Here is a 16,866-nt window from a genome sequence, read left to right as displayed (position 1 = left end):
ACTTCTGTATCTTGTTGCACTAGTGGTCACATGACTGGGCTTGTCAAAGTTCATAGTGCTCCATACCTAAATAAAAACAATTTACTACATAAATTACACTTAAGTAAACCTATCTTGTTCCTTTTGTGCCACTTACTAAAGGGCAACAGCTACCTCTTGGAATGTGGGATGGGTAAACTCGAACACAAAAATCTCAAAAACCTATTTCCAGTGCAGTTAGGGATGTGATTCCTTAGAAAAGGCATTTTAAGGGCGGGAATAACCATGTTAAAGATGAGAATAAGCATTCCAAACTAAAGGTCATAGATAAGGTTAATCTGAATTTCTGGGGTGTGAATCCAAGAACTATGGATCAGTGTGCAATGTATGTGTATTTGACCTGAGACACATTAATTCATTAACTTATGTCACATTTATCTTCTGGAAGTTTATTTCAACCAGCTTGTTACTTGTGAAGAGTTTTACCATTACACATCAATATATAACAAATTTCTAATCATTACAGAGACCCCAGTATCCCTTCGTTGGCAGAAAACAGATAAAGAGCTTATAGAGTGGTTACAAATGCAAGGAGCAGATGCAAATGCAATTGAAAAGGTAAATTCATAACCAAAAAAACCATCCCTCTGCTATTATTACAAAGCCGCTTAGCTCCTGTATATTTCTTTGTTTCAGATTGTTGAAGAAGGTTATACACTTTCTGATATTCTCAATGACATCACTAAGGAAGATCTAAGACACCTCAGACTACGGTAAAAATAGCCTCAAAACACTTTGCATAATAGAAAATGACTTTTTGCATGTGATTATGCTTTTAAATAATGCAGTAAAAAAACAACGGGCTGGTACATTCTACTATGGCTTCGTCAGAAAGCTCCAAACTCTGGAGTTTTCCCAGGTTAAAGTTGGGAAAAGCCTAAAGGTGATGGAAGCTGAAGCCCTGGTGGGAAAAGTAGGAAGGTAAAACAGAATAGCTCTCCCACACCCTCCTTTTAAATTGCAATCTGCATTCTTGTCTCCATATCATCTTAAACGGCCTGCTCATAACAGGCCCACCAGTACTCTCCTGTACATGCCTCTAAGGCCATGTCCCACTCCTACGGGGGCACAAGTGTTGTCTCCACCCACAAAGAGAACATATTTCTATTTTAGGTAAGCCTTTTAAGACTAGATGGCAACTCTAGACAAGCCTAGAATGATACACTTTCTGCCATAAGGGCTCCTGAAGAAGTATTCTGGGGTGTTGCTTTTAAGTCTCTTTCTGACTCTAAAGACGTCTGTGTTGTTGTTTTGTAGCGGCGGGCTCCTCTGCAGGCTCTGGGCCGCAGTCTCCCAGTATAGAAGACGGGCTCGGGGGACCCCAGCCACCAAAGATGAAGTTTAACCAGTCAGCTAAGCCAGGGGAACAGAGGGAGCAAGGAGCCAACATCTTTGTTATGAAAGCATACTGTTTTTTTGAACCTGTTATTCATCAGTGTTTTATACGTGACTAGAACTGTATTGTGAGAAGAGTGATCGTGAACCCTAATTTTGGCATCACCAAAGAGCTTATAGAGTGGTTACAGCTGCAAGGAGCAGATGGTGTATTTAAAAATGGAATTGTCCTGGTTATAATTAATAAATGTTGAGAAATGATCAGTGTGGCAAGGCTTTAGCACTGACATGCACATACAGTGTTAACTGTGGGGTAATGCATGACAGGTGGCAGAGCTGCACAAGCATACAAGGACTTATTAAGAGAGTATACAGCTAAATAAAATAGAACTGTTAGGAAATAATTTGAAGGAAGGTTGCACAAACTGTAATTACCTATTTTAGACCTATACAAATCTCAAATAACCTTTAACATTCACATGAAATACTTAAGTGTGCATATCTTTTAATGCAACACTGTATAAACTGCATGCAATTACTATCTTAAGCTACCTACTTTCTATGGGTTTTCCCTCCTTAACTAAGTTGAGAAAAAGCATTCCTTACAGTTGCTATCAATAGCCCACTGAAGGTGTAGTCATCCATTTCATGCAGCCTCCCATTAACTGACGGACTTAAACTTGACCCACTGATTTGCACCCCGAACTTCAAAAGGTGGATCATTGGAGTAGATGTGATAGCCTAGTTCTTCCAAAGGTGGTTCAGGATCGGATGTGGCAAACTGGGCGGCATCTTCAATTTCTTTCCTTACTTCAACGTCAATTTCCTAAAAAATCGGATTACAGGTCAAGAGATTTTTGAATAAGCAGCTTAGGTACCAACTTGTCTACTCAGAGCCTATTACTAATATTCTTCTAGTAACAGAAGTACTTAAGAGCCTCTATTTTCAAAGATGTTATTTTTTTAACTAAACGACTGACACAATGAATGATCTACCCAGGAATATTTTGGAGTATGGACATCAACTTTTAAAAAAAGATATACACATACTCTGGAGAGGGAACATTTTTGAAAAACCCAAAGTCTAGGAAAAAGAATTGTGTTCTTGAGGGGTTTAAAGGCTTTGTCACTATGACTGAACGTCCCATGGTCATACATTCCCATTAGGAGTGGCAGCGTTTTGTGTAGAGAAAAACTGCTCAGAAAGGAGAGCCCACCTTTAAACCACCGAGAGTAACAGTACCTTTAATTCTTCAACACTGGCAAGATTGTTGTTCACCATTCTATCCTTGAGAAGCATGATAGGGTCGCTCTTACTTCTTACTTCCTGAATTTCTTCTCGTGTACGATAACTAGAGGGAGGGAAACCTAGTTAGAACTAGGTAAGAACACTTCCAGTTTGAGCAAAGATAATTCTGTGAAACACGGGAGTACGTTTCTGAGATAAAGGAGCACATCAGCAACTATGTCACCGAGGGAATGGCAGAATTATACTTTCAAAGTACAGGAAAGCCTAATGTTCTGTAAGAGCTGCTTATATCTTTGATCAAAAACTCTACACTAGCAATTCACATTGACAACTGGGGCCAAGTTTTTATTTGCTGCTTTGATCTAGGGTGTAGGGTATGAAGTGGTGGAGCCTCTTTCTGTGCCAAATGTCCCATCCTTTGAGCTCCTACATTTCACATGGGTGGGGACAGTGGAGATGGTTCTTGTATGGTGATAACCACAGACCTTGAGGCAGCAGAACATCAAGCAGGATATAAATGTGCATTGCCTTTCTTCCTTAAGACCCCAGAGAAACGTGGCCAGCAAAAACCTGGATAGCAGGTTTTCCAGTTCTTAAATCTATATCACACCCTCATCCCACTAAATAACACTAAAAGCAAGGGTTCTACCATTTTTTTAAAACAGCAGAATTACACAAAGTGCATTTTTCTGCATAAGTTGTTCTTTATAATAAAACATATTCCCTTAGAATGCCATTCTACACTCGAAGGCTTGTTATGGCTTATTTTGACTAAATCTCTTATATGTCATACTCTGGGACTGCAGCATTACATCGAAGAGTTAAAAAGTGACAAGTAAAACTCCTGTTTTCTAGTGTAACCTGTCCTTTTGTGACTGCTCTATTGTAAAATATTGACTATCCCATGTGCCAATTGGCCTTGTTCCATGCCAGCCAGAACATTTTCAAATTCTGCCCTGCGGGAGGAATATACCATGAAGAAATTTGGGGCAATGCCTACAAAAGTTAAGTGCCCCCCAATATACTACTCTACCATCAGACCTGCTTTATGGTAAAATTTCTCTCCGCAATTTAATTTTTTTATTGCAGCTCATGCTAACATGTAGATACTATACATAGTAGGGACTTTCAGAAGGCTTTCTATATTGAAACGAGTTTAGTGGGAGACACTGCTTTCAGACCAGGAATCAACTACCTGATGCCAACTAATGCAATGCACGAAGCCAACTGTTGCCTGACTTCAAAAGCAAATGTTGAAGTGCTTTATTTTTCCACGTGAGTAGCACCACTCAAAGCCCACCACACTCAGATTTCCCATGACCATACCTGACTCCGGGATCACTCATGCTGTGCCCATGGTAACGGTAAGTCTGCAGCTCCATCAGTATGGGCCCCTAAAATAGCCCAAAGGAGAGTAGGTGAGACAACAAGCACAGCACACCACCAATCCACAGCCTCAAATGCACACCCTTTCAGGATCAAAGATACACTCATCAGACCTATAAATCAGCTGAGTTGTCAAGAATTTATTAGTTGACTAAGCTATCTGTTCTCAGTTCTAATACCGATTTATTGCCTGTTTCATCATTTTTAACAGGAACCTAATAAAAGCAACCTGCCACAGCTCATTTTGAATCAAAAATGGAATCAGCACGCTATATGGCTCATTAATATTAAAGAATCAAACAGGCATTCAGCATGCTATAAGGCCTATTAATATTAAAGAATCATCTATTTCTTCAGCATTGCATTTGATACATAATCCTATAAAAAGATTTAAGGAAGAAAAATCTATTCGAAAGGCAGGTATGGCAGCAGGAGAGGGCATGGCTTTTTTCTTTAGGGTTAATAGGCTAGTCTTTCCCCCTAGTCACAGGTGAAATGATCTACAAGCACTCTGATCCTTTTAAAACTCTAGAAAAAAAATGCTAATGCAAATTCTAACAGATTAAAAGCAAACCTTTGCGTGTGCTGGAAAGTGCGGAAGGATGGGCGAACTAAAGATAGGCTGGGTAAGTGAATTTCCACCTTATACCCATTTCGGTTTCACAGAAACTGCCGACCAATCCTGCTTCACACACATCTCGCTAGTGTGTAACAAAGTTGGCGGGCACTGAAGACCTAATACGTAACCCTGCGACTGCTGGGAATCTGGCTAGCCCAGCTACCACTAGGTAGCTTGCTCATGCTAAACTAGCTCATTTCTAGAAGACGACTTTGAACACAGAGGAAGGGGGGTGGATCTAGAATCCCTGGGCAGTTTGGTGTAGTAGTTTAAAAGTGGGATTCTGAGTCCAAATGACTGTATATATGGTAGCTATGTACTCTTACTGCTTTGTGCCTCTGTTTCCTCATCTGCGAAATGGGCAAAACAGTAATAACCTAGCTCAGAGTTGTGCTAATAATATGTAAGAAGTACTTAGTGTATTAACTGACACACGTCAAACCCCTCGGTCACCTATCCAGTTATGTAATCCAGCAGCTGTGTGGAAGCACAGTGGGTTGGGCTAAGGGGCTGGTGATAAGTGAGTTTCCAGACTCTCCCTTAATTCCAAGATCAGGCTTTGGTCAGGCTGGGAAACTCAACACATGGCTATAAACCACTGATCCTGTTTCCATGTAGGGTTGGACCCCGCATATTCTTTCGGAACTGGGGGAGAGGGCGATAGTATCCATCACCCAGGGCCTGGGCTTCTAGTCTTGAAGTCCTGGTACAGACTGCTGAGCCTACTGGCACCAATCTGCCATCTTAGTCAACTCCATTTTATTCCTCTTGTTTAAATGCTCTAGATTTCCTTCCCTGCTCCATCCCCTTTCTCCCAGTTTAGTCACCGCTAGCCAAATTTTATTTGCATTACTGGCCAAAAAAAAAAAAATGGTAAGTCGGTGAAAGACAAACCGCAGGGGCATGCTTTCTGAGCTGTGGAACACTGATCTAGGGAGAAAAACGTATTTCCACTAACTCCAATGGTATGTAAGCCTCTTTTCAGGCAAATCCCACTCTACTGCTAAAACTGAAAGGTCAAGATTCTTAGGACTGAAACACCAAGACTGCGATTATATACTTTAACCATAATATTTAATTTGTAGAAGACAAAGTTATACTGAATGTCTATTTTATAAGCAAAGTTCTGTGCTGAGCACTGGGGGGGGGGGTCCCCAATCTGTTCATTTGCGGGGCTTATACTTAATGGGGGTTGGAGACAACCAAACCAAAAGGCAAAATAGATTGTCACGATAGAGATAGAAGCAAGATACTGAGGAAGCACTAGAAGAAAAGGTTTACCCCACATGGGGGCAACATGGAATGTTCCCAGGAAGTAAGATACCAAGACAACACTATTTATGAAGGGACCCGATTCACTTGACTTGGCTCTACTTCTAACTTAATACACGCCAACAACTACCCCTGAACAGCTACAACAGACATGGAGGAGGTATTCTTTCAACTTTAAGATAAATATCATTAGAAACCTCCTGCCCAGAGGCCTAAGAGGCTTACCTTTCCAGATCTACAATGGGCAGCTGCAAACTTCGTTGCCTCCCGGACACACAGGACATCCATTCCATCTACCTGTTAATGCATGGGAAAGGGAGCAAAGCGTAAATCACCTACCTAAAGCCATTTTAATTCTATATGACCTGTTCCTACACTAAGAAAATGTAACTTCAATTTGTCTGCAATTATCAAGAGCATGCATAGAGGTATCGAGCCACGAGGGTGTAGGCCTGGCTCTGACAGGTGTCCTTACCCTCAGCCCAGGAATGAAGTCACCTCTCTTATAGTAATCAGTGCTGGCTGCTGCTCTCTCAACAGATGTTCCCATTCCATAGCGGTTATTTTCACAGATGAAAATACAAGGTAATTTCCACAAGGCTGCCATATTGTAAGCTTCGAATATCTGACCCTGCAAGTGTGTATAAAAAGTTCAAGTGGTTTCATTTTGCAATTTTGCTCTAGACTTCATCATCTTAACAGCTACTGCTCTACCTGGCAGAGAAAGCTTTCATAAAGGATAAAAAGCCTCATCTATAACCAAGCTTTTGTGTGCTGGCAAGAAGAGGGAGAGTGAAGCAGCAAGCATCATCTCTTTTGCAACTAAGGGAAGTGACAAAACACCACCCCTTGTTTCTGTGAGGTCAAGGCAGAGTAGTACGGACCGCATCAGGGAAAAGATCACCATGTAAAAACATGTGGTACCTAGTTTTATGTTTGTCCTAAGTTCTATGAGACCCACTGGGTACCCAGAGCAAACGAGCAATGAACATCAGCATCCACAGCAGGTCCTCAAGAATGTCATCCACAGACTGGTGATGACTCAGACCATGAAACAAGTAGGGCAGAGTTAGGGCTCAAAGACCACGAGAGGAGTTTGGTAATGCCAAGGCACTGAAGACACTGAGTCTAAACATTCCAGTACTGGTTTAAGAATTGGTTTACAAGAGGTTAAAATAGAAAAAGATCCTTCACCACAGTTTGGGACGTGCTGAGGTAAACAGAGCTAAGGAGAGCTCCCTCAGGAGTGCGCCCCCATAAATCACTTGTAAAATGTGCCAAGAGGCAAATCTCTAATCTGGCCATAAAACTGAAATTGAGCTTGCCATAGGAATGGCTAGTTCAACTAATAAGTAACATACTACTTCTTTACGAACTAACCTATGAACATATAACACTTTGAAAATAAAACTCTATACATTATTAGAAAGTTGAGACAAGTACTCACCTGATTAGCAGCACCATCGCCATATAAAGTCAAACAGACTTCATCTTTTCCATTATACTTACAGGCCAGAGCAATCCCAGCTCCCAGGGGCACCTAATATTAAGGACAATCAAGAAAGGAACCACAGAAATCCGTGAGGGGAGAAATTAATGCTCTGAATTTTAACTCCTGGCCAGAAATTGAGATAGAAATTATACTGTTGCTATAAACTCTCTCTGCGTCAACCCTATCTCTGCTTATTCTACCAGTATTATAAACAAACCAGTAAAGATGAATAATTATTATGTTGTATTCCAACCATTTAAGCAATAACCTTTATGCATGCAAAGATTCGACTACTAATTCTAAAAATGAAACCAAGGTTTAAAAAAACATACTGTAGAATCTCAATATATTAGAAAGTAAACCAAACAATCTAGATATGGTTTTATGCTGTTACTTCTTCATAATTCACTAAATGATGAGAACAAGGCAAACTCCATATCCATAGAAGTTGGCTTTGGATTCTAACTAGGCCCTGAGATCCTGATTACTTGCCTGTCCTCATCTGGCATGAGTCCTGTCTCCAGCAGGGAGAGGTAAGGCAAAGTGGATGTGACAAAGCAATTAATATAAATATAAATATAAATTATAAATATAAATATAAAGCTGAAGATATAGCTCCACTGCTGGAAGCTCTTGCTTACTTACAAAACATAAATACCAAAAAGGAAAAATTTTAAATCATGGTCCAAATCTATTAAGTGATCAAATGGTAGGGTATGAAGTAATAGGTCTTTCAAGCACACTAAGCCCCCAAAGTACTAAAATACAACAGAAGGAAGACCTCTGGGGTATGAACTATTGTAAAGACACAGGTCAGGGCCAAATCTAGAAAAGCATGCAATCCTTATCCTCAACTACCTGAGCTCCAACGATGCCATTGCCCCCGTAGAAGTTCTTGGCATACATATGCATTGATCCACCTTTTCCTTTAGCACAACCTCCTCTTCGCCCTAGAAATGGCAGTACACATACATATGCTTCAGAAACCAAATACACAAAACAAAACCATATCCTAAGCATTTACTCAAGAGGCTCAACCATTAGAACTCAGAGGCTGATTCAATTGTATAAACGCCTGCCCCTCTATGCAAACACATATCCCTCCTTGTCTCAGGTCCTTTTGTAATGAAGGTCAGACCAGTCTCGTGTCCTTGACCTTTCCAATCTTTCCAGCTCTCTAATCAGTTTCCTTCGGATGTTGGTGTGGTGCCCTGGACTTTTTTTTTTTTTTTTTTTTGCGCCAGTTACAAACATCTTCCTTTATCTCCTACACTGGCACACGAAACAGTTCAAGAGTCAAAGGGGACAAAGACAAAGGGATATTAAGAAGATTCCTAGAATTTAAATTGCATACTATGAAATGCTTCTATTCAGTTTATTTTCTGTGGCTGCTAGATTTCTGCTGGCATGTCTGAGTGATTATAAACGTAATTCTGATTTTACAGAGCTAACCTTTTAAAACTTATACCTGAGGAGCCAGATGACCTCAAAAATGGTCAGTTTAGTCAAAAGCGTAATAGAAATAACAGCACCTAAAGAAAGTTTTTTTTTTTTTAACTCAAAAAGGTTTTAATATTAACTTGTAACAGTTAGTATCTTTTTTTTCCCCTTGGTTGTGCTGTCTTCCCATTCCCATGGGACCTGCTTTGGGTTAAGGGAAAGGCTCCAGAAAACGTTTTATTTGTTTAATGTTTTATTTAGTTACTAGTTTCGAGTATACAGTATATTTGTTAGACATTTGTATCATTTATGAAATGATCCCCCTGACTTTAACACCCCTCTGGCTCTACACACAGTCATTATATTACTGCTGCCTACATGAGAGATTTGAAAACTTAATTCACTAATTTCCCCTTTTGCAAATCAATAGCAAACCTGTAAGCTCTGTGAGAATTTCTCGGACAGAAAGCCCACGAGTAAAGGTAAAGCCATGAGCCCGATAGGCTGTGATCAGATGATCTGTGGGATTTATGCCAGCCTCCAGGCCCACACAACAAGCTTCCTGCATTAAAGGAAGAAGCAGTGATGAGTCAATACAATACACATTTCTAGACAAAAGCCTTCCTAGACCATTATCAAATATTTGGCCTAGTCGAACTCTTCCTTAGTAGCTATAGAAAGTAGCTCTAATTTTTTTTTAATCAGAAACAGAGTGGAGGGTAAGGCGCAAGACAGAAGCCATAAACTGACAATCCATAGATGTGCTGTTTCCTTTAGCCTGTATAGTAATTTTGGGGGAAAAGATCCTGAATCAGATGTCAACATTAAAATACTAAGAATATCATGAAAATTGAGACTTCTGTCTTATATTGAAGAAACAAACAATAGGAAGCATTAGCTCCATATTTCTATACAGCACCAATGACTGGAAACAAATCATGACATAATCTACAGGTGGGACCTGCCCATTCCAGTTCACTGCCAGTCCCTGTCACCTCCAGTCCATGTCTATTTTTTGTATAGCTGGTCTTCTTCACTCATTTATTCTACCTAGCTGGCCCGTGTAGGCATCTGAATTTATAACGGTCTAAACCAACAAAACGAACAAACAAAGAAAAATAAACCCTTTCCCCTAAAAGTATACCCAATAAAGATGGTCACAATGCCATAAAGGCACAGGAAATCAGCAATGTGATGCATGAATAAATTCTTTAGCATAAGCTTCATAGCAGGTCTCAGCATTCTCATTTTTATTCTAAAATACCAGACTGGAATCCTTTGGATGCATAAGGCAGGGTAAAAGCCATTAAATACAAACCACACTTAAATTCTTAGAAGCAGTTTTATTACAAAACTATCACTCACTTGACCATCACACAAGTGACAGAAACCACGAATGATTTTCTGTTTATACAGCTGATCTGCCTTTAACTCCATTCGGCGAACAGTCTGCATCATCCTGTAGTATTTGAGCCCATCCTCCCTGGTGAGCACTGTTGTGACAGGAGGGCCCTCTTCCAGCCGGTGAAGATCACATTTCTGAAAATCAGGTTTCCAGTTACTACATTGTAAACAATGCCAACCCATGCTAAGATCTAACTCCATCACAAATAATATTTCACTCAAAAAACCCACAGGAGCACATCAGAAATGCTGCATATTGCTTCTGACTCCTTACATCATAAAGCTCACTGCGATGGGATAGGGTTTTGAAGGAAGAAAATCTTTCTAAGATGACTTTCACTGAAAGCCCCTAGAAGTCAAGCAGGTTATTGGTTGAAAGCCAAACTTTCAAAGAAGCATTCTAAGCATCTTCCCATTCAAATGTTTTACTAAATCACATTTTAAACTTTGGAGTAAGCCTAATGTTTTTTACCTCACCTCCCCCCCACCCCCAACACACACACACACACACCATGAAACACCAGCAAGTTGCTAAGTGTAAATTCTAATTTTTACTAAACTTCTTTGAACCTCTGATTCTAGAACATTTGGAAGAAAATGGTGAAAAAGCATATAAAAATGTTCTATTCCCTAAGTCAAATTGTATATCAAAGTGTACTGGTGGAAAAATTAACACAAAGTAAAATACCTCTTACCTTAATTTCAAATGTAGCATCGTTTGCAAAATTTCGGGATGCCACCAGCACTCTGCTTGCCTTGAAAGACCAAAATATACAAATATGTCAGTACTTTTATTGTCAGTTATTTGAAAAGTAATTATTACTATTACTCGGTTATCAAGATGCAGTCCTGGAACTTGCATAAGCCTCAACATGTTCATGGGCTTCTATTCTCTTCAGTGTGTTGAGATCTTATCTTCCAAAGTGACTCATGCTTTGGCTAATAACACACGATGGTAATCCTATGGGACAGCAAATAGCAGGAAGAGAATGGATGCAAAAACCAAACTAATCTACTTAGTCACTTTGTTTTCAAAGAAATTACAGTGAGAATATAATGAAGTTAATGGCCACGCTAAAGAGACTGATAATCTGTGGGCTTTATTTATGCTATTCTTCATCATAAACAGATATACTGAGCAAGCTAAAGCTTCAGTTTCAGAATTATTCTTCAAATAAAACTATGATTCAATCTTTATTTCAGGAAAACCATTTTTTTCTATGAAATGGATCGATAAGAAAAATATTTTTAACTGCTCAAAGTATGAATTTAATGTTAGTGAGAAATGTACCAAAGATACCTACACTGAGTTAAAAACAATGGACTTGAAGGATGTTTTATAATTTGAACAGCCGCTATCTTAGGTAGCTCCCCCTGAATCCCCAGAAGGGAGAGACGTTCTCTACAACAGTGTTTCCTTCTTGATGTCTGGGTAGCTGTCAGTGCTTGGGGGTGGGGTAAAAAGTTGGGAAAAATGTTTCCTGTTGACTCTTACAATCAAACACACCTGCTTACACCAAAAGTATTCTATGGGATGGCTATGGTCCAGGTTAGACCACATTTAACTAATTAGTGTTAATGTACTATTTTAGCCAATTCTGTCATGTTTTCACACATGGATGTGTAAACCAACATGACTTCTTTTCATGGAGACATGAAGCACATTCTTTAGACCCCACAAAAAGTACTTTTGATATGTTTGTACAGTCATCCAGCTTCTAGTGCTGGACTTTATCTTGGTGAGAAGGGTTAACATTGCCCTAAGTGTACCTCCAAGTATACAAGCCTGCCAGCAGAAAGCTATTATCTACTTAATGCTTCAACCATCAATATACCATTATCTACTAAACCCAACAAGACAATGGTGTTGCTGGAGGAAAAAACGCTTAAGTACTAGAAAAAAATGCTTCAGTTAAGTTAGATGTAGACAGAGTTCATTAACATATCTAAGTGAAGAAAACTGAGAAATTTGGGAATAAGTAGAGATGAGAGGAGCAAGGTGACAAACGAAACGTTATTTTTGGCAATCATAAAACATGTTATTTTTGGCAGTTAAGAAAATTGTTTTAGATTTGCGGTCAAGATGGCGAAGTAAGTAAGTGCTGTGCCCACCTCCTCCCATGACCACAGCAAAATTACAACTAAATTATAGAACCACCATCATTGAGAGGCACCTGAAGACTAGCTGAACAGAAGTCCTAAAACTAAGGATATAAAGAAGAAACCATGTTGACTACTGGAAGGGCAGAGATGCAGAACGGGCAGGTCCCAAACCTTGATCACCACAGTTTGGTGATCAAGAATTGGGAGGGATATTTCGGCTGTGGAGGTCCCCCCAAGGAGCAAGGGGTCCCAGCTCCACACCAGGCTCCCCAGCTCAGGGCTCCAGCGCCGGGAAGAGGAGTCCCTAGACCATCTGGCTGTGAAAACCATTAGGGATTGCATCCAAATGAGACAGAGGGCTGCTGGAGACCTAAGTGTTCCTCTCTTAAAGGGCCCACACACAGGCTCACAAACTCAATTTGCTCTGGGCTCCAGCACAAAGACAGCAGCTCCAAAAGAACCAGGCATATACAGGGGACTAAACTGACTAGCTTCAGGGTGAGGGCTGGAGGATCAGGGGTTTGGACAGCTCTCTCTGGGGAAGGAAGCCCTGGGGGGGAGCATTGTTCCTTTGTTGAGCTCTCATACCACACAGCCAGTCCAGCACAGGGAGAGCACCAAATCTGAGCTCTCCATTTACCTGGCTAACACCGTTTGCCCAGCCCTGGTGATTCCCTGAGAACCTACCCACTCGAGTGCCAGGCCTGAGCCTCTTCCAGAGGCTCCTCCACATAAGCAGCCTGCCTTGGCTAGAGCTGCAGAGTTTCCTAAAATCTCTCAAAGGTCCATGAAACCCAAATAAGCAGTGGCTGGCCTCAGCGTGCCCTGTACGTCTTGATAAACTACCCCAAGCCCAGGGCAAATGGTGACCTGTCCCAATTTGCATTATAACTCCCATCAGGTAGCTCCAAGTCTGGCATAAGCAGCAGCCAGTCTTGGCTTGGAACGAAGCCTCAACTAAGCAGCCATAAATGCAGCACAAGTGGCAGCTGGCCTCAGCACATGTCGTGGTGCCCAAAAAAGGGTCCCAAGCCTGACACTAGTGGCAGCCAGCCTCAGTTCACAGAATAGTATCCAAAGCAATCTACAGATTCAATGCAATCCCTACCAAAATACCAATGCCGTTTTTCACAGAACTAGAACAAATAATCCTAAAATCTATATGGAATCACAGAAAGCCCCAAAGAGCCAAAGTGATCTGAAGAAAGAACAAAGTTGGAAGTATCATGCTACCTGATATCTAACTATACAAGGCTATAGTCATCAAAATAGCATGGTGCTGGCAGAAAAAGACACATAGATCAATGGAACTGAATAGGGAGCCCAGAAATAAATCCACGCCTACATGGTCAATTAATCTATGACAAAGGAAACAAGAATATACAATGGGGTAAAGACAGTCTATCCAATAAATGATGTTTGAAAAACTGGACAGATACATGCAAAAAAATTAAACTAGACCACTTTCTTACACCATATACAAGAATAAACTCAAAACAGATTAAAGACTTAAATGTAAGATCCAAAACCATAAAACTTCTAGAGGAAAACATTGGTAGTAAACTGTGACATCACTCTCAGCTTTTTTTTTTTCATATATCTCCTTGGGTGAGGGAAACAAAAGAAAAAATAAACAAATGAGATTACATCAAACTAAAACATTTCCATGCAGTGAAGGAAACCATCAACAAAACGAAAAGACAACCAACTGAAGGAGAGAAGATATTTGCCCATGATAATATCCGATAAGGGATTAATACCCAAAATGGATAAGGAACTCATTACCACCACCACCAAAAAAAGAAAAAAAAACGATTAAAAAATGAGCAGAGAAATGGAACAGACATTTCTCCAAAGAGGACATACAGATGACCAACAGGCACATGAAAAGATGTGCGACATCACTAAACATCAGAGAAATGAAAATTAAAACCACAAATCACCTTACACCTGTCCAAAAGCTATCATAAATAAATCAACAAACAAGTGCTGGCGAGGATGAGGAGAAAAGGGAACCCTCCTGCACTGTTGGTGGGATTGCAAACTGGTGCAGCCACTATGGAAAACAGTATGAAGGTGCCTGAAAAAATTAAAAAATAGAACTACTTCATGACCCAGCAATTCCACTTCTGGGTATTTACCTGCAGAAATCCAAACACTAATTTGAAAAGCTATATGTACCTCTATGTGCATTACAGCATTACTTACAAAAGCCAAGATATAGAAGCAACATAAGTATCCACTGATAGACAAACGAATAAAGAAAAGTGGTACATATATACAACAGAATATTACTCAGCCATAAAAAGAAATGAAATCTTGCCACTTCCGACAACATGGATAGACCTGAAGGGTATTATGCTAAGTGAAATAAGTCAAAGAGAAACACCATGTGATTTCACTTATATGTGGAGCCTTAAAAACAAAATAAACAAAACAGAAACAAACTCAGATACAGAGAACGAATTTATGGTTGCCAAATGGAAGGGGGTTTGAGGGGGATGGGTGAACAAGGGGAAGGGGGGAAGTACATACAAATTGGCAATTATAAAAACAGTCACGGTAATATAAAGTACAGCATAAGGAATGTAATCAATAATATTGTAATAACAATATATGATGTCAAAAGAGTACTAAACTTTTCTTGATCACATTTTAAGGTATATGAATGTCTAATCGCTATGTCGTATACCTGAAACTAATATAATATTGTATGTCAACTGAAAAATTGAAAAATAAATTTAAAAATAAAAAATAATTTTGTGGGGCCAGAAATATTTCTTGTACTGAGAAATAATTTTCCAGACACATCTACGGACACTGTAGTTTTGGAAATATTTAAAACTAGAAATCAACCATCCAGGCAATAGTAACTAAGAATAGGTAAATTGTTGCTTCTCTATCCTAAAGTGGAAACAATAATAATAATAAAAAAAAAATGACAGCCAGTTCTATGTAATTGAGAGCAGGAAGGTAAAGTCAAAGATTATGAGTGCCAGAAAGCAGTGGGATTCCTATAGCGGTACACTTCCTACCTTTTGACCATCTCTTACTAACCCTTACTGAGCCGAGTTACCACAAAAACCTAGAGGAGTTACTAGAGTCAAAACTGCAAATCAAAACTTGCCTGCAGTTATACCAGGAAACGCTACTTCTCTGTGCGTAGAGGACAAAATGCTAGAAGTTTGGGCATTGGACACATCTGGAAGCTGGAGCCAGAAACAGTGCTAACCTCTAATCTCACCTTCTTCAGCAACGCTGCCGTTTTCTTTAGCTACCTTTACCCTAGAGTGTGAGTGTGAGTGAGTGAATGCGTGCGTGCGTGCGTGTGTGTAAGGGGGAGGGCAGTTTCCTCCGTGTTCTGCCAGAGAGAGAGTGTGTGTGTGTGTGTGTGTGTGTGTGTGTGTAAGGGGGAGGGCAGTTTCCTCTGTGTTCTGCCAGAGTGTGTGTGTGTGTGTGTGCGTGTGCGTGCGTGTGTGTAAGGGGGAGGGCAGTTTCCTCCGTGTTCTGCCAGACTGCTCTGGAACTGACTGCCAAGAAAAGCTCAACGTTAAGGGAGGAAAGGGGAAGTAGTTTGTTTCTCGGGAGCCTGATCCGGTCTGAACCCTCTACAGAGCCAAGCGTAGCTGTTAGACACATGAATACCAAACTGGGCACTCAAATGATACTATTTTACACAAATGGCACCTACGATGCACTATTTGGCAAACTTTGTACACGTGTCACTCGTTTAAGACTCACAAAAAACCCGCGGGTTAAGTACTTATTACCTCTATTTTAGAAATGAGGAAAGTGAGCGCAGTCCTATTTAAAGAAATTAAAAAAAAAAAAACCACCTTGTCCAAGGTCGCTGGGCTAGTAAATGGTGATGCTGGTGTCTGAGGGAGCCACTCGGTCTCCAGATTCCATGCTCTTTAACATACTACGTGGCCTCTGGCTCATGAGGAACGCAGTTAGGAAGATTGTAAATGAGTGGGCCGAGAAAAGGGGGTCAATTGGAGACTCGAGATGCCCAAGGCCCCTTTTTCTGTCTGCGATAAATGCACGAGCACTTCTAGAAGACGCCTCCTAGCCCCGCGCCGGGAGCCGTGGCTGACCTCCACGCGGACCTTGTAAAGTGTCCCCGTCCCCTGTCTACGCAGGTGTCAGAGCAGCCGCTCTTTCCCGGGCCCGGAATGGGGCGCACCGACTAAAGGTAAAACGAAGGCCTGTGGCTCTCGGAGCGTCGGACCCCCGCTCCCTAAGCGGTGCCACGCCGCGAGCCCCGAGATCCGGCCCGCTCTACGCGTCCTTGGGTCTTGGGCCCCTTCTCAGCCCCCCACCCCGGGGCGCTCACGCCGCCTCACCGGCTTCTGGGCGGCGCCCGACAACACGCGGGAGACGGCGGCGAGCATCTTCCTCATGGACTGAGGGCAGTAACGGCAGCTGCAGTGCCGGCGACTCCCACCGACACAAACTGCGCGACCCAAATATATCCAAGTCTCCTTCACCGGCCGGGAGCGGACGGCACGCCTTAACCACAGCGCG

The 16,866-nt window shown here is 41.1% G+C and overlaps 2 protein-coding genes across 2 annotated transcripts in view; one reads left to right on the top strand and one right to left on the bottom strand.

Moving 5' to 3' along the window:
• Positions 1–756, top strand: part of MAP3K15 (mitogen-activated protein kinase kinase kinase 15) — an 86,339-nt gene extending 85,583 nt beyond the window's left edge. Inside the window, exons 27-28 of the mRNA XM_036226866.1 lie at positions 506–597; positions 676–756. Coding sequence (XP_036082759.1) covers positions 506–597; positions 676–756 — 173 coding nt within the window. The remainder of the gene's footprint in view (positions 1–505; positions 598–675) is intronic.
• PDHA1 (pyruvate dehydrogenase E1 subunit alpha 1) lies at positions 408–16,742 on the bottom strand. Its single transcript, XM_016146886.2, has 11 exons — positions 16,686–16,742; positions 10,932–10,991; positions 10,198–10,371; positions 9,268–9,394; positions 8,251–8,342; positions 7,348–7,440; positions 6,376–6,531; positions 6,126–6,197; positions 3,950–4,017; positions 2,618–2,726; positions 408–2,200 (listed from the first exon to the last, which is right to left on the bottom strand). Exons 1-11 carry the CDS (start codon positions 16,740–16,742, stop codon positions 2,036–2,038), a joined length of 1,173 nt encoding a protein of 390 aa, XP_016002372.2. The 3' UTR covers positions 408–2,035.
• Between the last annotated feature and the right edge of the window lie 124 nt (positions 16,743–16,866).

This window comes from Rousettus aegyptiacus, unplaced genomic scaffold (assembly GCF_014176215.1).
Source record: "Rousettus aegyptiacus isolate mRouAeg1 unplaced genomic scaffold, mRouAeg1.p scaffold_m13_p_9, whole genome shotgun sequence".
In the NCBI taxonomy this organism is placed as follows: Eukaryota; Metazoa; Chordata; class Mammalia; order Chiroptera; family Pteropodidae; genus Rousettus; species Rousettus aegyptiacus.
The sequence above is the reverse complement of the archived record's forward strand: the minus strand, read 5'-3'. Positions and strand labels throughout refer to the sequence as shown.

What these genes read in the sequence shown, in the direction of transcription:
- PDHA1 (XM_016146886.2), bottom strand. Translation starts at nt 16,742, where the DNA reads ATGAGGAAGATGCTCGCCGCCGTCTCCCGCGTGTTGTCGGGCGCCGCC. An exon ending in CGGGCGCCGCCCAGAAGCCG is followed by an intron (nt 10,992 to 16,685) that starts GTGAGGCGGCGT and finishes TGGTCTTTCAAG; the next exon opens with GCAAGCAGAGTGCTGGTGGC. An exon ending in ATGGCATCGTTGGAGCTCAG is followed by an intron (nt 7,441 to 8,250) that starts GTAGTTGAGGAT and finishes CCTTAATATTAG; the next exon opens with GTGCCCCTGGGAGCTGGGAT.